The sequence below is a fragment of the Carlito syrichta genome, unplaced genomic scaffold (assembly GCF_000164805.1).
Source record: "Carlito syrichta isolate Samal-C Ts95f unplaced genomic scaffold, Tarsius_syrichta-2.0.1 Scaffold305313, whole genome shotgun sequence".
In the NCBI taxonomy this organism is placed as follows: Eukaryota; Metazoa; Chordata; class Mammalia; order Primates; family Tarsiidae; genus Carlito; species Carlito syrichta.
Genome location: NW_007249409.1, coordinates 14,805 through 31,170, shown reverse-complemented (window position 1 = coordinate 31,170; position 16,366 = coordinate 14,805). Strand labels below are relative to the sequence as shown.

At 40.5% G+C, this 16,366-nt stretch overlaps 1 protein-coding gene across 1 annotated transcript in view; it reads right to left on the bottom strand.

Moving 5' to 3' along the window:
- SFI1 (SFI1 centrin binding protein) overlaps positions 1–16,285 on the bottom strand; it is a 97,261-nt gene extending 80,976 nt beyond the window's left edge. Inside the window, exons 1-2 of the mRNA XM_008061532.1 lie at positions 16,233–16,285; positions 8,911–9,033 (exon numbers count right to left, since the gene is read on the bottom strand). Coding sequence (XP_008059723.1) covers positions 8,911–9,008 — 98 coding nt within the window. The 5' untranslated portion in view covers positions 9,009–9,033; positions 16,233–16,285. The remainder of the gene's footprint in view (positions 1–8,910; positions 9,034–16,232) is intronic.
- Positions 16,286–16,366: the final 81 nt, after the last annotated feature.

The window sequence follows — 16,366 nt, the reverse complement described above, 5'->3', positions numbered from 1 at the left end:
TCTGGGCGATGGAGTGAGACTCCAACACAAAAAAAAAAAAGAAAGAAAGAAATGTGGTATAACCATGAATAGAACAACATTCTACCATAAAAAGAATATATACTACAACATGGATGAACCTGAAAACATGCTAAGTGAAATAAACCAGACACAAAATGACAAAGATTGTATAACTCCACTTATATGAGGTACCTATAATAGGTAAATTTACAGAAACAGAAAGTAGAATAGAAGTTACCAGAAGCTGGGAGAAAGAGAAATGGGAGTTATTATTTGATGGGTATAGAGTTTCTGTTCACGATGATAAAAAAGTGGTTGATGGGTGTACAACAATGTGAATGTACTTAGCATGTCACTTAATTGCACACTTAAAAATGGTTAGCTGGGTGCAGTGGCTCTTGTCTGTAATCCCAGCACTTTGGGAGGTTGAGATAGGAGGTTTGCCTAAGACCAGGAGTTCAAGACCAGCCTGGGCAACAAAGTGAGATCCTATCTCTACAAAAAAAAAAAAAAATCAAAATACTAGCCAGGCATGGTGGCACACGCCTGTAGACCCAGCTACTTGAGAGACTAGGGCAGAAGGACTGCCTGAGCTCAAGGAGGTCAAGTTTGCAGTGAGCTGTAATGGTGACACTGCACTCCAGCCTGGGTGACAGAGTGAGACCCAGACCCAAATAAAAAATAATTTTTTACAAATTTAAAAGTAATATAGAACAATTTTAGAAATTCTGAAAAATGCTGACAATTATAAACAAAACAATAAAAATAGCTTATAAGTTATAATGCTACTTTAAAAAAAATACCCTCAAGCAAAGCTAAACAAAAGTGTTTAGGAATACACAGCTGGTGACAAAACCATGAAGAAAAGTGAGAAGGCAATTACTAGTAAAGATAGTAGTTACTTTCTGGAAGGTGGGCAGTTGTGTTTGGAAGGAAGTTCAGAAATGTAAAAAGAACAAAGTTCTTTTTTTTTTACAGGTTCTGCTTACAAAGGTGCTGGCCTTATAATAATCCACTAAGGTACCCATTTGTTTTATGTTGTTTTCTGTATGTGTGTTATATTTACCAATAAAGAAAAAAGATACATGGAAATAAACTATACAAGTTAAAAACTAATACAGTCAGGTACTAGGCCATACAGTAAGTTCCAAAATATTTCAAACAACTGAAATTATCCACAGTATGTTCTTTGATCACATTGCAATTAAGCAGAAATCAATAACCTAAAGATAATTAGAAAATCTCAACTGAGTGCAGTGGCTCATGCCTATAATTCTAGCACTTTGGGAGGCAGAGGCGAGAGGACTGCCTGAGCCCAGGAGCTCAAGACCAGCCTGGCCAACTTGGCAAGACCTCGTCTCTACAATAAAAAATTAAAAAGTTAGCCATACATGGTGATATGTGCCTGTAGTTCCAGCTACCTGGAAAGCTAAGGCAGAAGGATCACCTGAGCCCAGCAAGTCAAGGATGCAGTAGCCATGACCATGCCACTCACTCCATCCTGGGTGACACGGTGAGACTCCAACAAAAAAAGAAAAAAAAAAAAAGGATGAAAATCTTCATTTACTTGTAAATCAAAACATACACATCTAAAAAAATGTACAAATCCACAATGGAAATTAGCAAATGTATTCAAAGTATAATAAAAACACTACTTATCAGTATGTGGAAAGTAATTATAGGTACGCCTAGAGAAAAATGTATGAGGAGGACCCAAAAAATGGAATTTATTTATAACAATTTGTGTACTTATTCTTACATATTTAAACTTCAATCACCTTCAAAGTACACTCTGTATAATGCAATACAACAATACAACACCTATCAAGATGCTTTTTCCACTGCTCAAAACAGTTTTTGAAGTCATCAATTTTGATGCCTTTTAGTGCTTTTGCCATTTTTTATTTCACCTTTTCCACATCGGTAAAATGTTTCCCTTTGAGGCCCTTTTTATACAGCACTGGGGCAAGATCAGGTGAAAAGGGAGGATGGAGCATGGCGGTGATGTTGTTTTTCATCAAAAACTGCCGAACACTCAGCATGGTGTGGACACGTGCACTCATAAATCAACCATTATGAAATGGGCAAACACAGTGAAAAAAAATTTCCAAAAACAAATTCACTGAGGCTGGACATAGCCTTCTACAACACTAGCTGGTACACTGATGCTAATAGGTTCCCAGAACACTTACCTAGTTAGGGAAGCCTGTAATTCCTTTTTTGGGGGTCCCCCCTCATATAGAATTAAATGCATATATTTTAAAATAATTAAGACTGAAAACCAATGTGCCAGGCATTAATCGTTAAGAAGTTAGAAAAGGAACAGCAAATTTAAGACCAAAAAATGTAAAAGAAAATAATGAGCAGAAATTAATGCAATGAGGCATTCCCAAGACCACCTACAGGCTCAGTGATGCACTAGATAGAATGACTCAAATAACTCAGTACACAGCTATGATTCATTACAGCAAAAGGATACAAAGCAAAATCAGCAAAGGGAAAAGAGGCATGGGCGTAATCTGGTAGAAGAGTCCTTTCCCAGTGCAATCAAATAGGATACCCCTAATCCCTCCAGTATCAGATTGTCACTACATGACTACATATGGGACGTGTTGTCTACTAAGGAAGCATACAGGAGACACAGTATCCAAAGTTTACTGGAGGTTGGTAATACAAGGCATGTTCCACCTAACACAGAGCAAAATTCTAGACTCATAGAGGAAAAGGAAATGTTCAGCAAGAACAACACTGCTTGCACAAACAGCATAGGCACAAGTTAACTACCCTTATCTCCTAGGGAATCATGGGAACCCTTCTGAAACCTAAATTTCGAGACACCAGCCAAGGACCAACCTTGTAAGTAGGACTTTCTAAGAACAGTAGCCTCAGGCCTGCTATGTTATTTTTTGCACAAACGAAAAAACAAACATACTAGAGGTAAGCAAAGAGACAAGTTGGTTCTTTAAGACTAGTAATGTTGACAGCCAGTGAAACTGATCAAGAAGAAAGAAAGCCAAATAAATCAATATTGAGGAGGAAGAACATATCACTACAGAGCCTAAGAAAATGTTATAAACAACTTGATAAAAATAAATTTGAAGATGCAGATAGAATAAATTCCTAGAAAAACAAAACTTATCAAAATTGACAGAAGGAGAAACATAAAACGTGAATAGTTAAATAACCATTAACAAAATTACAAAGGCTGGGCACGGTGGCTCATGTCTATAATTCCAGCACTTTGGGAGGCCAAGGTGAGAGGATTGCCTGGGCTCATGGATTTGAGACCAGCCTGGGCAACTTGGTGAGACCTCATCTCTATAATAAATCAAAAAATTAGCTGGGCATGGTGGTGCGTGCCTATAGTCCCAGCTACTTGGAAGGCTGAGGCGGAAGGATCACCTGAGCTCAGCACATCGAGCCTGCAGTGGCCGTGAGCATGCCACTGCACTCCAGCCTGGGCGACAGAGTGAGACTCCAACGCAAATAAACAAAAACAAGCTGGGCTCGGTGGCTCAGCCTGTAATCCCACGCCTTGGGAGGCTGAGGTGAGTGGATTGCCTGAGCCCGTGGGTTCAAGACCCGCCTGGGCAGCTTGGTGAGACCTCATCTCTATAATAAATCAAAAAATTAGCCGAGTGTGGTAGTGCGTGCCTGTAGTTCAAGCTACTTGGAAGGCTGAGGCAGAAGGATCGCCGGAGCACAGCAGGTTGAGGCTGCAGTGGCCGGGAGCGGCCACTGCACTCCAGTCTGGGCAACAGAATGAGACTCCAACTCAAACAAACAAACAAAAACAAAAATTACACAGTAATAAAAACCTTTGCACAAAGAAAACTCCAGGCCTGAACAGTCTTGCAGTCAATTTCTACCAGAATTGAAGGAAAACACATGCCAATCTCATAAATGCTTCCAGAGAAATTTTTTTAAAGAAGAGGGGATACTACCCACCTCCAATCTACATAAACCAGGTGGTTTCATGACAGCAGCTGTAACTATAACACAAAATCTGAAAGGAACGTTTTAAGAAAGGAAAATTATACATCAATTTCACTAATGAACAAAGATATAAAAATCTAAACAGTCCGGGTGCAGTAGCTCACGCCTGTGATCCCAGCACTTTTGGAGGTGGAGGCAAGAGGACTGCCTGAGCTCAGGACTCAAGACCAGCCTAGACAACTTGGCAAAACCTAGTCTCCACAATAAACCAAAAAATCAGCTGGGCATGGTGGCACAAGCCTGTAGTTACAGCCACTTGGAAGGCTAAGTAGAAGAATTGCCTAAGACCAGCAGGTCGAGGCTTTAGTGGCCATGAGTGTGCCACTGCACTCCAGCCTGGGTGTCAGAGTGAGACTCTGATTTAAAAAAAAAAAATAAAACTGAACTCACAGAAACAGAATAGTATAGTGGTTAAAGGCTGGGGTGGGGGAAATGGAAGATAATCATCAGAGGTTATAAATCCTCAGTTGGAAAGAAGGGGTAAGCTTAATTCTTCAGTATCTATTGTACAGCATAGTGTGAATATAGCTAATAATTAAATACTGCATATTTTAGTATTGCTAAGAGAGTCAATCTCAAATGTTCTCACCACAAAAAAACCTCAAATATTTGAAATGATTAACAGATTAACTTGCTTGATTTAAACATTCCACAATGTATTCAAAAATCATAATATCACTTTGTATCCCATAAATATATATACAACTATAATTTATCAATATGTAATAAAAAAGGAATATTTATAGCATTCAAAAACTGGAAACAATAAAAATGCCCACCAGCAGAATAAATAAATAACTGGAATATTCTTATAATGTAGTATTACAGAGAAAGGAAACCGCAAATTACAACCCCACACAATACGAAGAAATTCTAAAGCCTTGAAAGCAAAAATCAAGACACAAAAAAGGACATATAATATCATTTTATTTTTTAAGGTAAAGAGTTGTAAAACTAAACTATAGTGTTTAAAATAGAAATTTAAGCCAGGTTCGGTGGCTCAGCCTGTAATCCCGCGCCTTTGGGAGACTGAGGTGAGTGGATTGCCTGAGCCCGTGGGCTCGAGACCCGCCTGGGCCGCGAGACCTCATCTCTACAATAAATAAAAAAAGTCAGCCGGGCGTGGTAGCGCAAGCCTGTAATTCCAGCTACTCGGAAGGCTGAGGCGGAAGGATGGCCGGAGCCCAGCAGGCAAGGCTGCGGTGGCCGGGAGCGGCCACTGCACTCCAGTCTGGGCAACTGAGTGAGACTCCAACTCAAAAATAAAAAATAATAAATAAATAAATAAATAAAATAAATAAAATGTAAATGTAAATTGGTAACAATAAAAAGAAATTTAAGAACATGATTACCATTAAAGGTAGGACAGTGGTAAACTCTAAAGAAGGAGAGGGTGTGACTGGGAAAGGATGCACAGACCACTGAGGAATAGATAATATGCTATATCGTTACATGAGTCATGGTTACATGTTTGTTTCAAAATGATGTCTGAAACCATATATTTCATGCACTTTTCTGTATCTGTATTATATTTAATTGTTTTTAAAGGAAATACATTCCCTTCTCAGGCTTCCCAACCTAAAGCAGTCGGGTATTTGAAGAAACTATGCCAAAGTTAGAGACCACAGAGCTTCATATTAAGGCCATGGTTAATTTGCTTCATAAGGCAGGCCTGTAGAGTACTCTGTGGAACACGTGGTACATACTGTCAGGGTGTCAGTTCAGCTTATAAAGATTCCTTCTGTAAGAACTTCCCTATCAACAGTGGCAGGACCTCAGCAGTTATGCTTGAACTCCATGACCTTCCTCTAAGTACCAGTTGATTACAGCAGAAGAAAACTCACCCATTGCTGGGCCAACCAGATTCATTCTCCCAAGTGTAATTTCCAGCTAAGATACAGACCTGAACAGGAGTTGTTGGAGGCTGAAGCACAAAGATGACACTGCTAAGGATACGAGGAGGGACCCAAAAAACCCCAGATTGTGTTTATTAAAATTTATGTGTTTATACTTACATGTTGAAACTTCGGTCAGCTTCAAAGTACTCCACATTTCATGCAATACTCCTACCAAGACACATTTTCCACCGCTCAAAAGTTTTTGAACTTGTCAATTTTTATGCCTTTTAGTGTTTCTGCTGTTGTTTTACCTTTCCACATTGGAAAAACATTTCCCTTTGAGGATTTTTTCACATGGAAAAACAAAAAAAGTCACTCAGGGCGAGATCAGGAGAATAGGGATGGTGGGGCATGGGGATCATGCCGTTTTTGGTCAAAAACTGGTGAACACTCAGCACAGTGTGGGCTGATGCACTCATAAATCACCCATCATGAAAGTGTCAAATGAGTTTAAAGAATCTTCCCCCCAAAATTTAGTGAAACCAAATGCAACCTCTCACAATAATGCTAGTTGGTATACTGATCCTGATAGGTTCCCAAAACTCTTTATCTAGTAGGAGATGCCTATAGTACCAGGGGTTTGCCCTCCAAAAGATAATTTGGGTTCTTTTGAGTCCCCTCTTGTACACTTTTTGAATAAGTCCTTCAAACAGCCCTGGTTCCCACCTTGCCCAGGGTCCAGCAGATTTTATAAGAAACCTGTGTACATTAGTTAGCATTCTAAGTTGCAAGCTACAGGCACCCAAAGTGTAACAATAAGGGTCCCTCAACAAAATTGATTTTATCTAGATCAACTAAAAAGATTACCAAAATTAGGAATGAAAGAGATGACATTACCACTGACCTTTCATAAATTAAAAGAATCAGACTGGGTGTGGTGGTTCACACCTGTAATCCCAGCACTTGGGAGACAGAGGTGAGAGGACTGCCTAAACTCAGGGGTTCAAGACCAGCCTGAGCAACATGGCAAGACCTCGTCTCTACAATCCATCAACAAACTAGCTGGGCGTGGAGACGCATGCCTATAGTTCCAGCTACTTAGAAGGCTGAGGCAGAAGGATCACCGGAGTCCAGAAGGTCAAAGCTGCGGTGGCCATGAGCATGCCACTGCACTCCAGCTTGGACAACAGAGTAAGACTCTGACTCAAAAAACAAAAACACAAAAAAGAATCATAAGATAATTAACTTTATGCCAACAAATTGGACTTTAATGAAATGAAAAACTTCCCAAAAAAATGCAAATTACCAAAACTAACTTGAGAAGAAACAGAAACTGAGTAAACCCTCTAACAAGTAAAGAAAGTGAATCAGTAATTAAAAGTTTTCCTACAAAAAAACCCAGATGGCTTCACTGATGAATTTACAAAACATTTAAGAAGAAATGATAATAATACTCCACAAACTCTTCCAGAAAAAAAAGGAGGAAGAAACACCTTCAGATTCATTCTTTGAGGCCAGTATCACCATCAAACCCAGACAGAAATATCACCAAAAAAAGAAAAGAAAAGAATCAGTCAGGCATGGTAGCTCACAACTGTAATCTCAGCACTCTGGGAAGCCAAAGTGAAGGATCGCTTCAGCCCAGGAGTTTGAGGTTAGTTTGGGCAACATAGCACTACCTTGCCTCTACAAAAATTAAAAAATAAAAAAAATCTGCCACCTGTAATCCTAGCTACTCAGGAGACTTAAGCGGAATAATTGCCTGAGCCCAGGAGGCTGAGGCTGCAGTGAGCTGTGATTGTGCCTCTATACTCTAGCCCAAGTAACAGAGTGAGACTCTGGCTCAAAAAAGAAAAAAAAAAGAAAAGACCAATATCCCCCAAGACTACAGACAAACAAATCCTCTAAAAATACTAGCAAACCAAATCTAACAATATATAAAAACTGCATACTATATAAACACCATAACCAAGTGGGATTTATCCCTAGAACATAAGGCTGGGCCAGGCGTAGTGGTTTAAACCTGTAATCCCAGGACTTTGGGAGGCGGAGGCAAGAGGATTGCCTGAGCACAGGGGTTTGAGACCAGCCTGGGCAACTTGGTGAGAGCTCATCTCCACAATAAATTAAAAACAAATAAGCCAGACATGGTAGCACGTATCTGCAATTCCAGCTATTTGGAAGGCTGAGGCAGAAGGATCGCCTGAGCCCAGCAAGTCAAGGCTGCAGTGGCCGTGAGCAAACCACTGCACTCCAGCCTGGGCAACAGAATGAGACTTCAACTCAAAAAAAAAAAAAGAATGCAAGGCTGGTTTAACATCCAAAAATCAGTTTATGTAATATATCCTATTAATATAAGAAAGAACAAGATCACATAATCACCTCAATAGATGTGGAGAAACCGTTTGACAAATCTAACACCATTCATGATTTTTTTTAAAAAACTCTCAAAGGTCACAAGGAAAACAGATGATCTACTAAGAATAGGATAATTTGAAGATGGTATATTTACAAAAATGTAGGTAGAGAGGAACTGCTAGAAACAGTGCAGGAACCTGAAGCTAGTTGAAACTAAGCTGGTACCACTTCTCAACCCAAAGGAATAAGAAGAAGAAACAATTTCCAGAACCCAGAAGGAACGAGTAATAGAGTCTGCCATATTACAAGGTGCTGTAAGCTTCAGTGGAAAGACACAGCCAACCCAAGTACAAGTGTGAAAGGAACCATAATTAAAAGTAGGCAAAAGATACAATAGCCAGCCTACCTTGATAATATAACTTCTAACCTCAGGAAAATCATCTTCACTTCTGTTCAAAATCAGAATTTTAATGATGGATGTTTATATTACACTCAAAATGATTTTTGAGTGTTAATATAATGTATAAAATGTGCATTATCTTGATGAGAAACTCAAAATATTAATGACAAAAAATTGTTACCTACTCTTAATACCTCATCATTCATGATATAGAAACTTCTTGTTTATTTATCTTATTCTTTTCACACACAAAATGTTAACAGACTTTTATATGGACCATCATTTCAGTTATCTTTTTTATCAAGTCCCACCACTCACCTGGAATCAACCTTCTTATCCATTATCTGCTTAATCACTTTTTTACGGAAATTCAACCAGTGTCTTGATATACACTTCTTGATGAGCAGATTCTTCATGAGTCAAAGTCTTCTATTTTTTCTTCTATTACAAGAAAAAAGGAAATAAAAGAGAAATAAAATTATCTGCAGCCTCTCATGAGCCACATTTCTGAAAAGCTACATGTTAACTTCTAGTCTCCTGTCCCTCTTTCTTAATTCAATACTAGATAAACATAGGCGAGATCTTTGACTTAAAATATTATTTTTAGCCAGATGTGGTGGCTCATGCCTGTAATCCCACTTTGGAAGGCAGAGATGAGAGAATTGTTTGAGACCAGTCTGGGCAACTTGGCAAGACCTTGTCTCTACAATAAATAAAAAAATTAGCCAGGCATGGTGGCATGTGCCTGTGGTTCCAGCAACTTGGAAGGCTAAAGCAGAAGGATTGCCTGAACCCAACAAGTGGAGGCTGCGGTGGCCGTGGGCAAGCCACTGCACTCCAGCTAGGGAGACAGAGTGAGATTCCGACTCAAAAAGGTATATATATAATTTTTTAATAGTATTGCAAAATGTCATTTTCTAAGAAAGGGAACTGAGAGGAGAATGAGCCACACTCAAAAGATGTCACTGGATCATTCTTCTGTCTTGATGCTCCAATGTCTTCAACTTCCCTTCATAAAAATACTGGTAGAGGCCAAGACTTTTAATTTTCCCCCAAGATTAATTTTTATGATTGTCAATGTTACCTATAAGAATTTTCAGGCATCCTGGGAAGCAGACTTTATCTCTACAAAAAATTTTAAAAATTAGCCAGATGTGGTAGCACATGCCTGTAGGCCCAGCTACTCAGGAGGCTGAGGTGGGAAGATCACTTGAGTCCAGGAGGTCGAGGCTGCAGTGAGCTATGACCGCACCTCTGCCCTCTACCCTGGGTGACAGAGGGAGAACCTATCTCTTAAAAAAATTTTTAAAAAGGAAAAAAAAGAATCTTCAGGCTATTTTTGATCAGCAGTAGATATTACTGTGAATGGGTTTCATTTCCAATTGGTGAGCATTTCTACCAAAAGTATTCATTATGAACTGAATAAACATAGTTTTATTTTTTAGAGCAGTAGTACTGTGGGTTAAACTGTGTTCCCCAAAAAGATATGCTGAAACCCTAACCCCTGATCCCTTATTTGGAAATTGGGTCTTTACAGATGTAATTAAGATATAAATTAAGATGATATCACATGGGAGTAGGGTGGGCCCTTAATCCGATATGATTGGCACCCTTATAAAAAGGGGCACAGGGACAGATACACATAAAGAGGAGAATGTCATGTGATGACAGAGGCAGAGATTACAGTGTGTGTCTGTATGCCAAGGAATGCCAAGTATTGCTGGCAACACCAGAAGCTAAGAGAAAGGCATGGAACAGATCTTCCCCTGAGCCTTCAGAGAGAAGATGCCATCTTAATTTTACATTTCTAGCCTCCAGAACTGTGGGAAAATAAACTTCGATTATTTTTAAGTCACCCAGTTTGAGGTACTTCATTACAGCAGGCCTAGGAAACTAACACAAGAAGTAAGATAGAAGAGTAAAATTTAAGTACATGGTAGAGGTAAGCTAACAGGATGAACATGACCTATGTTCTAGTCTTTCCAGTTCCAAGGAACAGAAGTCATCATGACTGTTTCCATAAGTAAACCAAATTAAGGAGTATTCAAATAGGGATTTTTGGTGAAATACTGCTATAATAAATAGGTCACTTCCTTAGGTTTATGTCCTGTTGTACTGATTCTGTAGAATGTCCTTTGTGGTCAAGAACTCCCTTTTGTTATGTACTTTGTACCAGTATTTTAACTGCTCATATATGTCTGTCTTCCCCTCTAGAAATATAAATCCCATGAAAATAGGAGACGTATATGATCTTCTCTCCACTATATCCCCAGCATCTAAAACAATGCCTGTAACCTCACAGATAAGATATACAAATACTGGAAAGACTAGAACATAGGTTTGTTCACAATAAGGACTTATTATTTTTATTATTTTTTTCTTTAGAGACAGGGTTTTGCTCTGTCACCCAGGCTAGAGTGCAGTAGCATGATCGCAACTCATTGAAGTCTCAACCTCTTGGGCTCAAGTGATTCCCCTGGCATAGCCTCCAGAATAGCTGAGATTATAGGAGTGTGCCACCATGCCCAGCTAATTTTTTTTTCCACTATGTTCCCCAGGCTGGTCTTGAAGTCCTGGCTTCAAGCAATCCTCCCACCTTGGCCTCCCAAAGCACTGGAATTACAGGTGTGTGCCACCATGTCTAGCCCATACATATAAGGACATGTATAAATATGATCTTGCTTCTAAGTTGGAATATACATAATAATAATCAAATACAAAAGATGGCCCAAGAAAAATGAAAATTATTAGGTGTTGGCTCCCAGTTAAACATGTAGATTGACCTCCTAAGATGATAGTAAAGGATAAAAAGGTACAAACCATAAGGTCAAACAAATGGGAGAAGAGATCAGAGGAAATGAGATTTCCATGGATTTTTGCAACAAGGAAGGAAAATGAACTGACCTAACAGATTTGAGGAAACAAAAATCTTCAGAGTGAGATATCAAAGGAAAACAGTCCACACAGAATCCCAGAAGAGCTCAGAACTAGAAGAAACAAGGAAAGGCTCTCTGACCTGAAACCACAGGCCATAAATGAGAGAATTGAATGAAAGTCTCTATAGTGAGCAATTGGAGCCCCAGATCTCCCAGCACTGCCAGACATGCTATTCAGCCCCATCCCACTGCCCTGTTTCCATAATTCTGGCAGCTAGACTGGTACACCTCAGGCAGGAGACTGGGAAACTCTTCTCCAAAGACACTAAAAATGAACAGACCTCCAGATTCTGACATACGTGCCTCACCTCCAGCCATCAATAAAAAAGCAGGCTTGTCCTTACTTACCCTAAAGCCCATAAACTCACAAGTCCTGCTCAGACTCTAGGAGCTCCAAATTAAATTTCTCTGTTATAAGTAGGTAGCAATGTACAGTCAAGGATCACAAAACATTTGGAAAAGAACTCCAACAAAAAAGAGACCAATATAAACAAAGGATCCTGAGGGAGTGCCACTACCTGTGATGCAATCCTGCCAATCATTAAGCCTCATCTAGAATTAAGTACAGTTAAGTCTTCACATACATCGTTAATAGGTTCTTGGAAACTGCAACTTTAAGCAAAACAACATAAAACAAAACCAACTTTACCATAGGCTAACTGGCATAAATAAGAATTAAGTTCCTACAGCAAATTTCTGGTAACAAAAACATCACCAACCTTCTAAATAAAGATCCAAATGCTTCTAATATTAAACACTGAAATAAATGTGAGCTATACATACATTTATGAAAGATTTATAAAAACAAGTAAGATAATTATTTACCCTCTTATTCCAGTTCAAGGTCGAGGGTGGCCAAAGTCTACCTGGGAGCTCAGGGTGCCAGGTGGGAGCCAACCCTGAACATGATACCATTCCATCACAGGGCACACTCACATACATATACACGCACATACTTACTCAGACTGAGACTATGCAGACACACCAATGAACCCAGTGTGCACACCTTGGAGATTTCTCTGTAGCATAGGATGCTGTTTGACAGAGGATACTAGAGCAAACATGGAGAAAATAGTTGCCAATTCCACACAGACAGTGGCCCCATCTGGAATTGATTTCTCCCCCCACCAACACTATAACAAAATGACATTGGGGGTACCACACAATTTAAAATGCATAGACTAGAACCAAAATATTTATGGAGGGGGTACTCTGTGTCAGGCATAGTAAGTACTAAGCACATTTCATTAATTACCTACTTTATTACAACCACCTCAATGATTACCATCTTCATTTTATAGACAGGGTGCCCAAAGTCACCAGCTAACAAATGATGGAGCTGGGGCTAGTACAGGCATAACTCAGAGATACTGAAGGTTCAGTTGCAGACCACTGCAATAAAGCAATTCACATAAATTTTTTGGTTTCCTAATACATATAAAAGTTATGCTTTTACTATACTATAGTTTATTAAGTGTGCAACAGTATTATACCTAAAAAAATAATGTATATACCTTAATTTAAAAATACTTTATTGGCCGGGCACGGTGGCTCATGCCTATAATGCCAACACTTTGGGAGGCAAAAGCAAGAGGATTGCCTGAGTCCAGGGATTCGAGACTAGCCCGGGTAACTTGGCGAAACCTCGTCTCTACAATAAATCAAAAAATTAGCCAGGCATGGTGGCACACACCTGTGATTCTGGCTACTTGAAAGGTTGAGGCTGAAGGCTCACCTGAGCCTGGCAGGTAGAGACTTGTTGGCCATAAGCATGCCACTGCACTCCAGCCTGGGTGACAGAGTGAGACTTCTACTCAAAAAAAAAAAACAAAAAAACCCCAACTTTATTGCTTAAAATGCTAATGATTATTTGAGTTTCCAATGAGTTGTAATTTTTATACTGGTGGAGGGTCTTGCTTCTATGTTGATGGCTACTGACTGATCACGGAGTTGCTAAAGACTGGGGTGGTTGTGGCAATTTCTTAAAATAAGACAATGAAATTTGCCACATCGATGGACTCTTCCTTTCATGAAAGATTTTTCTGAAGCATGGATGCTGTTTGACAGAATTTTACCTACGGTATAACTGCTTTCAAAATCGGAGTCAATTCTCTCAAACCCTGCCACTGCATTATCAACTAAATTTATGTAATATTCCACATGCTTTGTTGTCATTTAACAATGTTCACAGCATCTTCACCAGGAGTAGATTTCATCTCAAGAAACCACTTTGTTAGAAACCCCTCACCCATTTAAGATTGCAGTAATTCAGTCACATCTTCAGGCTCCACTTCTAATTCCCTTGCTATTTCTACCACATCTGCAGTTACTTTCTCCAAGTCTTGAGCCTCTCAAAGTCATCCATTAGGGTTGGAATCAGCTTCTTCAAACTTCTGTTAATGTTAATAATTTTCCTTCTCCCATTAACCATGAGTATTCTTGATGGCATCTAGAATGATATATCCTTTCAAGACCAGCCTACATAGCAACTGAGCAACATAGCAAGACCTTGTCTCTACAAAAAACAACAACAACAAACAATTAGCTGGGTACGATGGCATGAGTTTAGAGTCCCAGCTACTCAGAAGGCTGATGTGGATGTATCCACTGAGCCCAGGAGGTCACTGTGGTAAGCCATAATTGTGCCACTGCACTCCAGCCCAGGCAACAGAGTGAGACTCTAACTTAAAAAAAAAAATAGAGCACAGGGAGAATAGAGTTAGCATAATTCCTAAGAGTTTTAGGATTTCCAGAATGGTAAATGAGTACTGGCTTCAACTTAAAATCATCAGCTGCATTAGCTTCTAACAAGAGAGTCAGTCTTTGAAGCTTTAAGGCCAGCATGGACTTCTCCTTAACCATCAAAGTCCTAGATGGCATCTTCTTCCAATAGAAGACTGTTTCATCTACTGAATCTGCTGTTTAAAGGAGACAACTTCATCAATTACCTTGCCTAAATCTTATGATAACTTCTTGCAGCTTCTCCATCAGCACTTTCTGCTTCACCTTGCACTCTTACGTTATGGAGATGGTTTCTTTCTTTAAATCTCAAGAACGAACCTATGTTAGCTTCCAACTTTTCTTCTGCAGCTTCATTTCTCTCAGTCTTCACGGAATTGAAGATAATTCGAATCTTGCTGTGGATTAGGCTTTGGCTTCAGGGAATGGCTGTGGCCGATTTTGATTTTCTATCCAAACCACTAAAACTTTCTCCATATTAACACCAAGGCTGTATCCCTTTCTTTCTTTCTTTTTTTTAAAAGCAGGATTTATTGAGAGGACAGGAAAGCTCCCACAGTGGGAGGGGACCCAAGGGGGTTGCCACTGTATCCCCTTCTTATCACTCACTGGAGTAGCACTTTTAAATTTCCTTCAAGAAGTTTTCTTTTGTATTCACAACTTGGCTTATCACAAGAGACCTATTTTTAGGCTCATTTTGGCTTCTGACATGCCTTCTCAGTAAGCTTAGCAATTTCTAGCTTTTGATTTAAAGAGAGAGATTGTGCTACTTCTTCTACTTGAATGCTTAAGGCCATTGTAGACCTATTAATTGGCTTGATTTCTCGTTTTTTCTTTTTGAGTTGGAGTCTCACTCTGTCACCCTGACAGGAGTGTATGCTCACGGCCACTGCAGTCTGGACCTGCTGGGCTCAGGTGATCCTTCTGCCTCAGACTTCCAAGTAGCTGGAATTACAGGCCTGCGCCACCACACCCAGCTAATTTTTGGATTTATTATAGAGATGAGGTCTCGACAAGTTGCCCAGGCTGGTTTCAAACCCGTGGGCTCAGGCAATCCTCTCACCTCTGCCTCCCAAAGTGCTGGGTTTACAGGCATGAGCCACTACGCCCAGTCTTGATTAATTTCAATATTTTTGTTTCTCAGGTAAAAGGGAGGCCGGAGGAGGAGACTGGGAATGGTGGAGCAGTCAGAACACACACATTTAACAACTAAGTTTGCTGTCGTAAAGAGTGTGGTTCATAGTGTCCCAAAACGATCATGACAGTAGCATAAATGCCACTGATCTCCTCAGACATGATGCAGAGAAGATGCACCATAACAGATATAATAATACAAAGTTTGAAATATTGGTGAGAATTACCAAAATGTGACACAGAAACACTAAGTGACCACACGCTGTTAGAAAAATGGCTGCTCCATGCAGGGTTGCCATTAAGCCTTCAATTTGAAAAAATATAAAATGCAATATGTGCGAAGTGCAATAAAATGAGGCATGCCTGTTCTCAAGTCCCTAACATCACTCGTTCAACAAATATTTACAGCACTTCTGCCCAACAGTTCAGAAATCATTCAGGCCTCTCGTAAAATAAAAACGCACCATCCATCATCCAAGCGGGGCGGCTGCAAGGTCTGTTTGCTGCGATAGCTCTGGGAACTCATATGCGGTCCCTGAGTCTGCAGGACACCAGCCCCTCTCTGGCCATGCAGCAGGGATTCAGAAACCCCTGATTCGGACCCGCGCACGCTAAACGCGACTCGCGTGGTTTCGGGCACCGGCTAGGAGCGCACTAGTCGCCTGGGACAACGTGGCGCCCCCGGGGCGGGGGACGAGACGCTGCGAAGACGCGCCCGGCAGAAACACGCGAAAGCCAAGGAGAGGATGGCGGGCTCCCGGCGCCAGCCCACGCCCTCTTCTCGCGTCTCCTCCCTCCCCGCGCCGCGACCCCGTGGGTAAGAAGCATCACCTGCACTTCTAGAGGAGGAAGCGGAGGCTCCGACAGCAGAGTCACCAGGCCCGGCTCAGAGGGACCGGAGCTCGCCGCCGGGGTTAACACCCGGCGAGGCCAAGCCACTCAGAGGATGGGGACGCCTGGGCCGA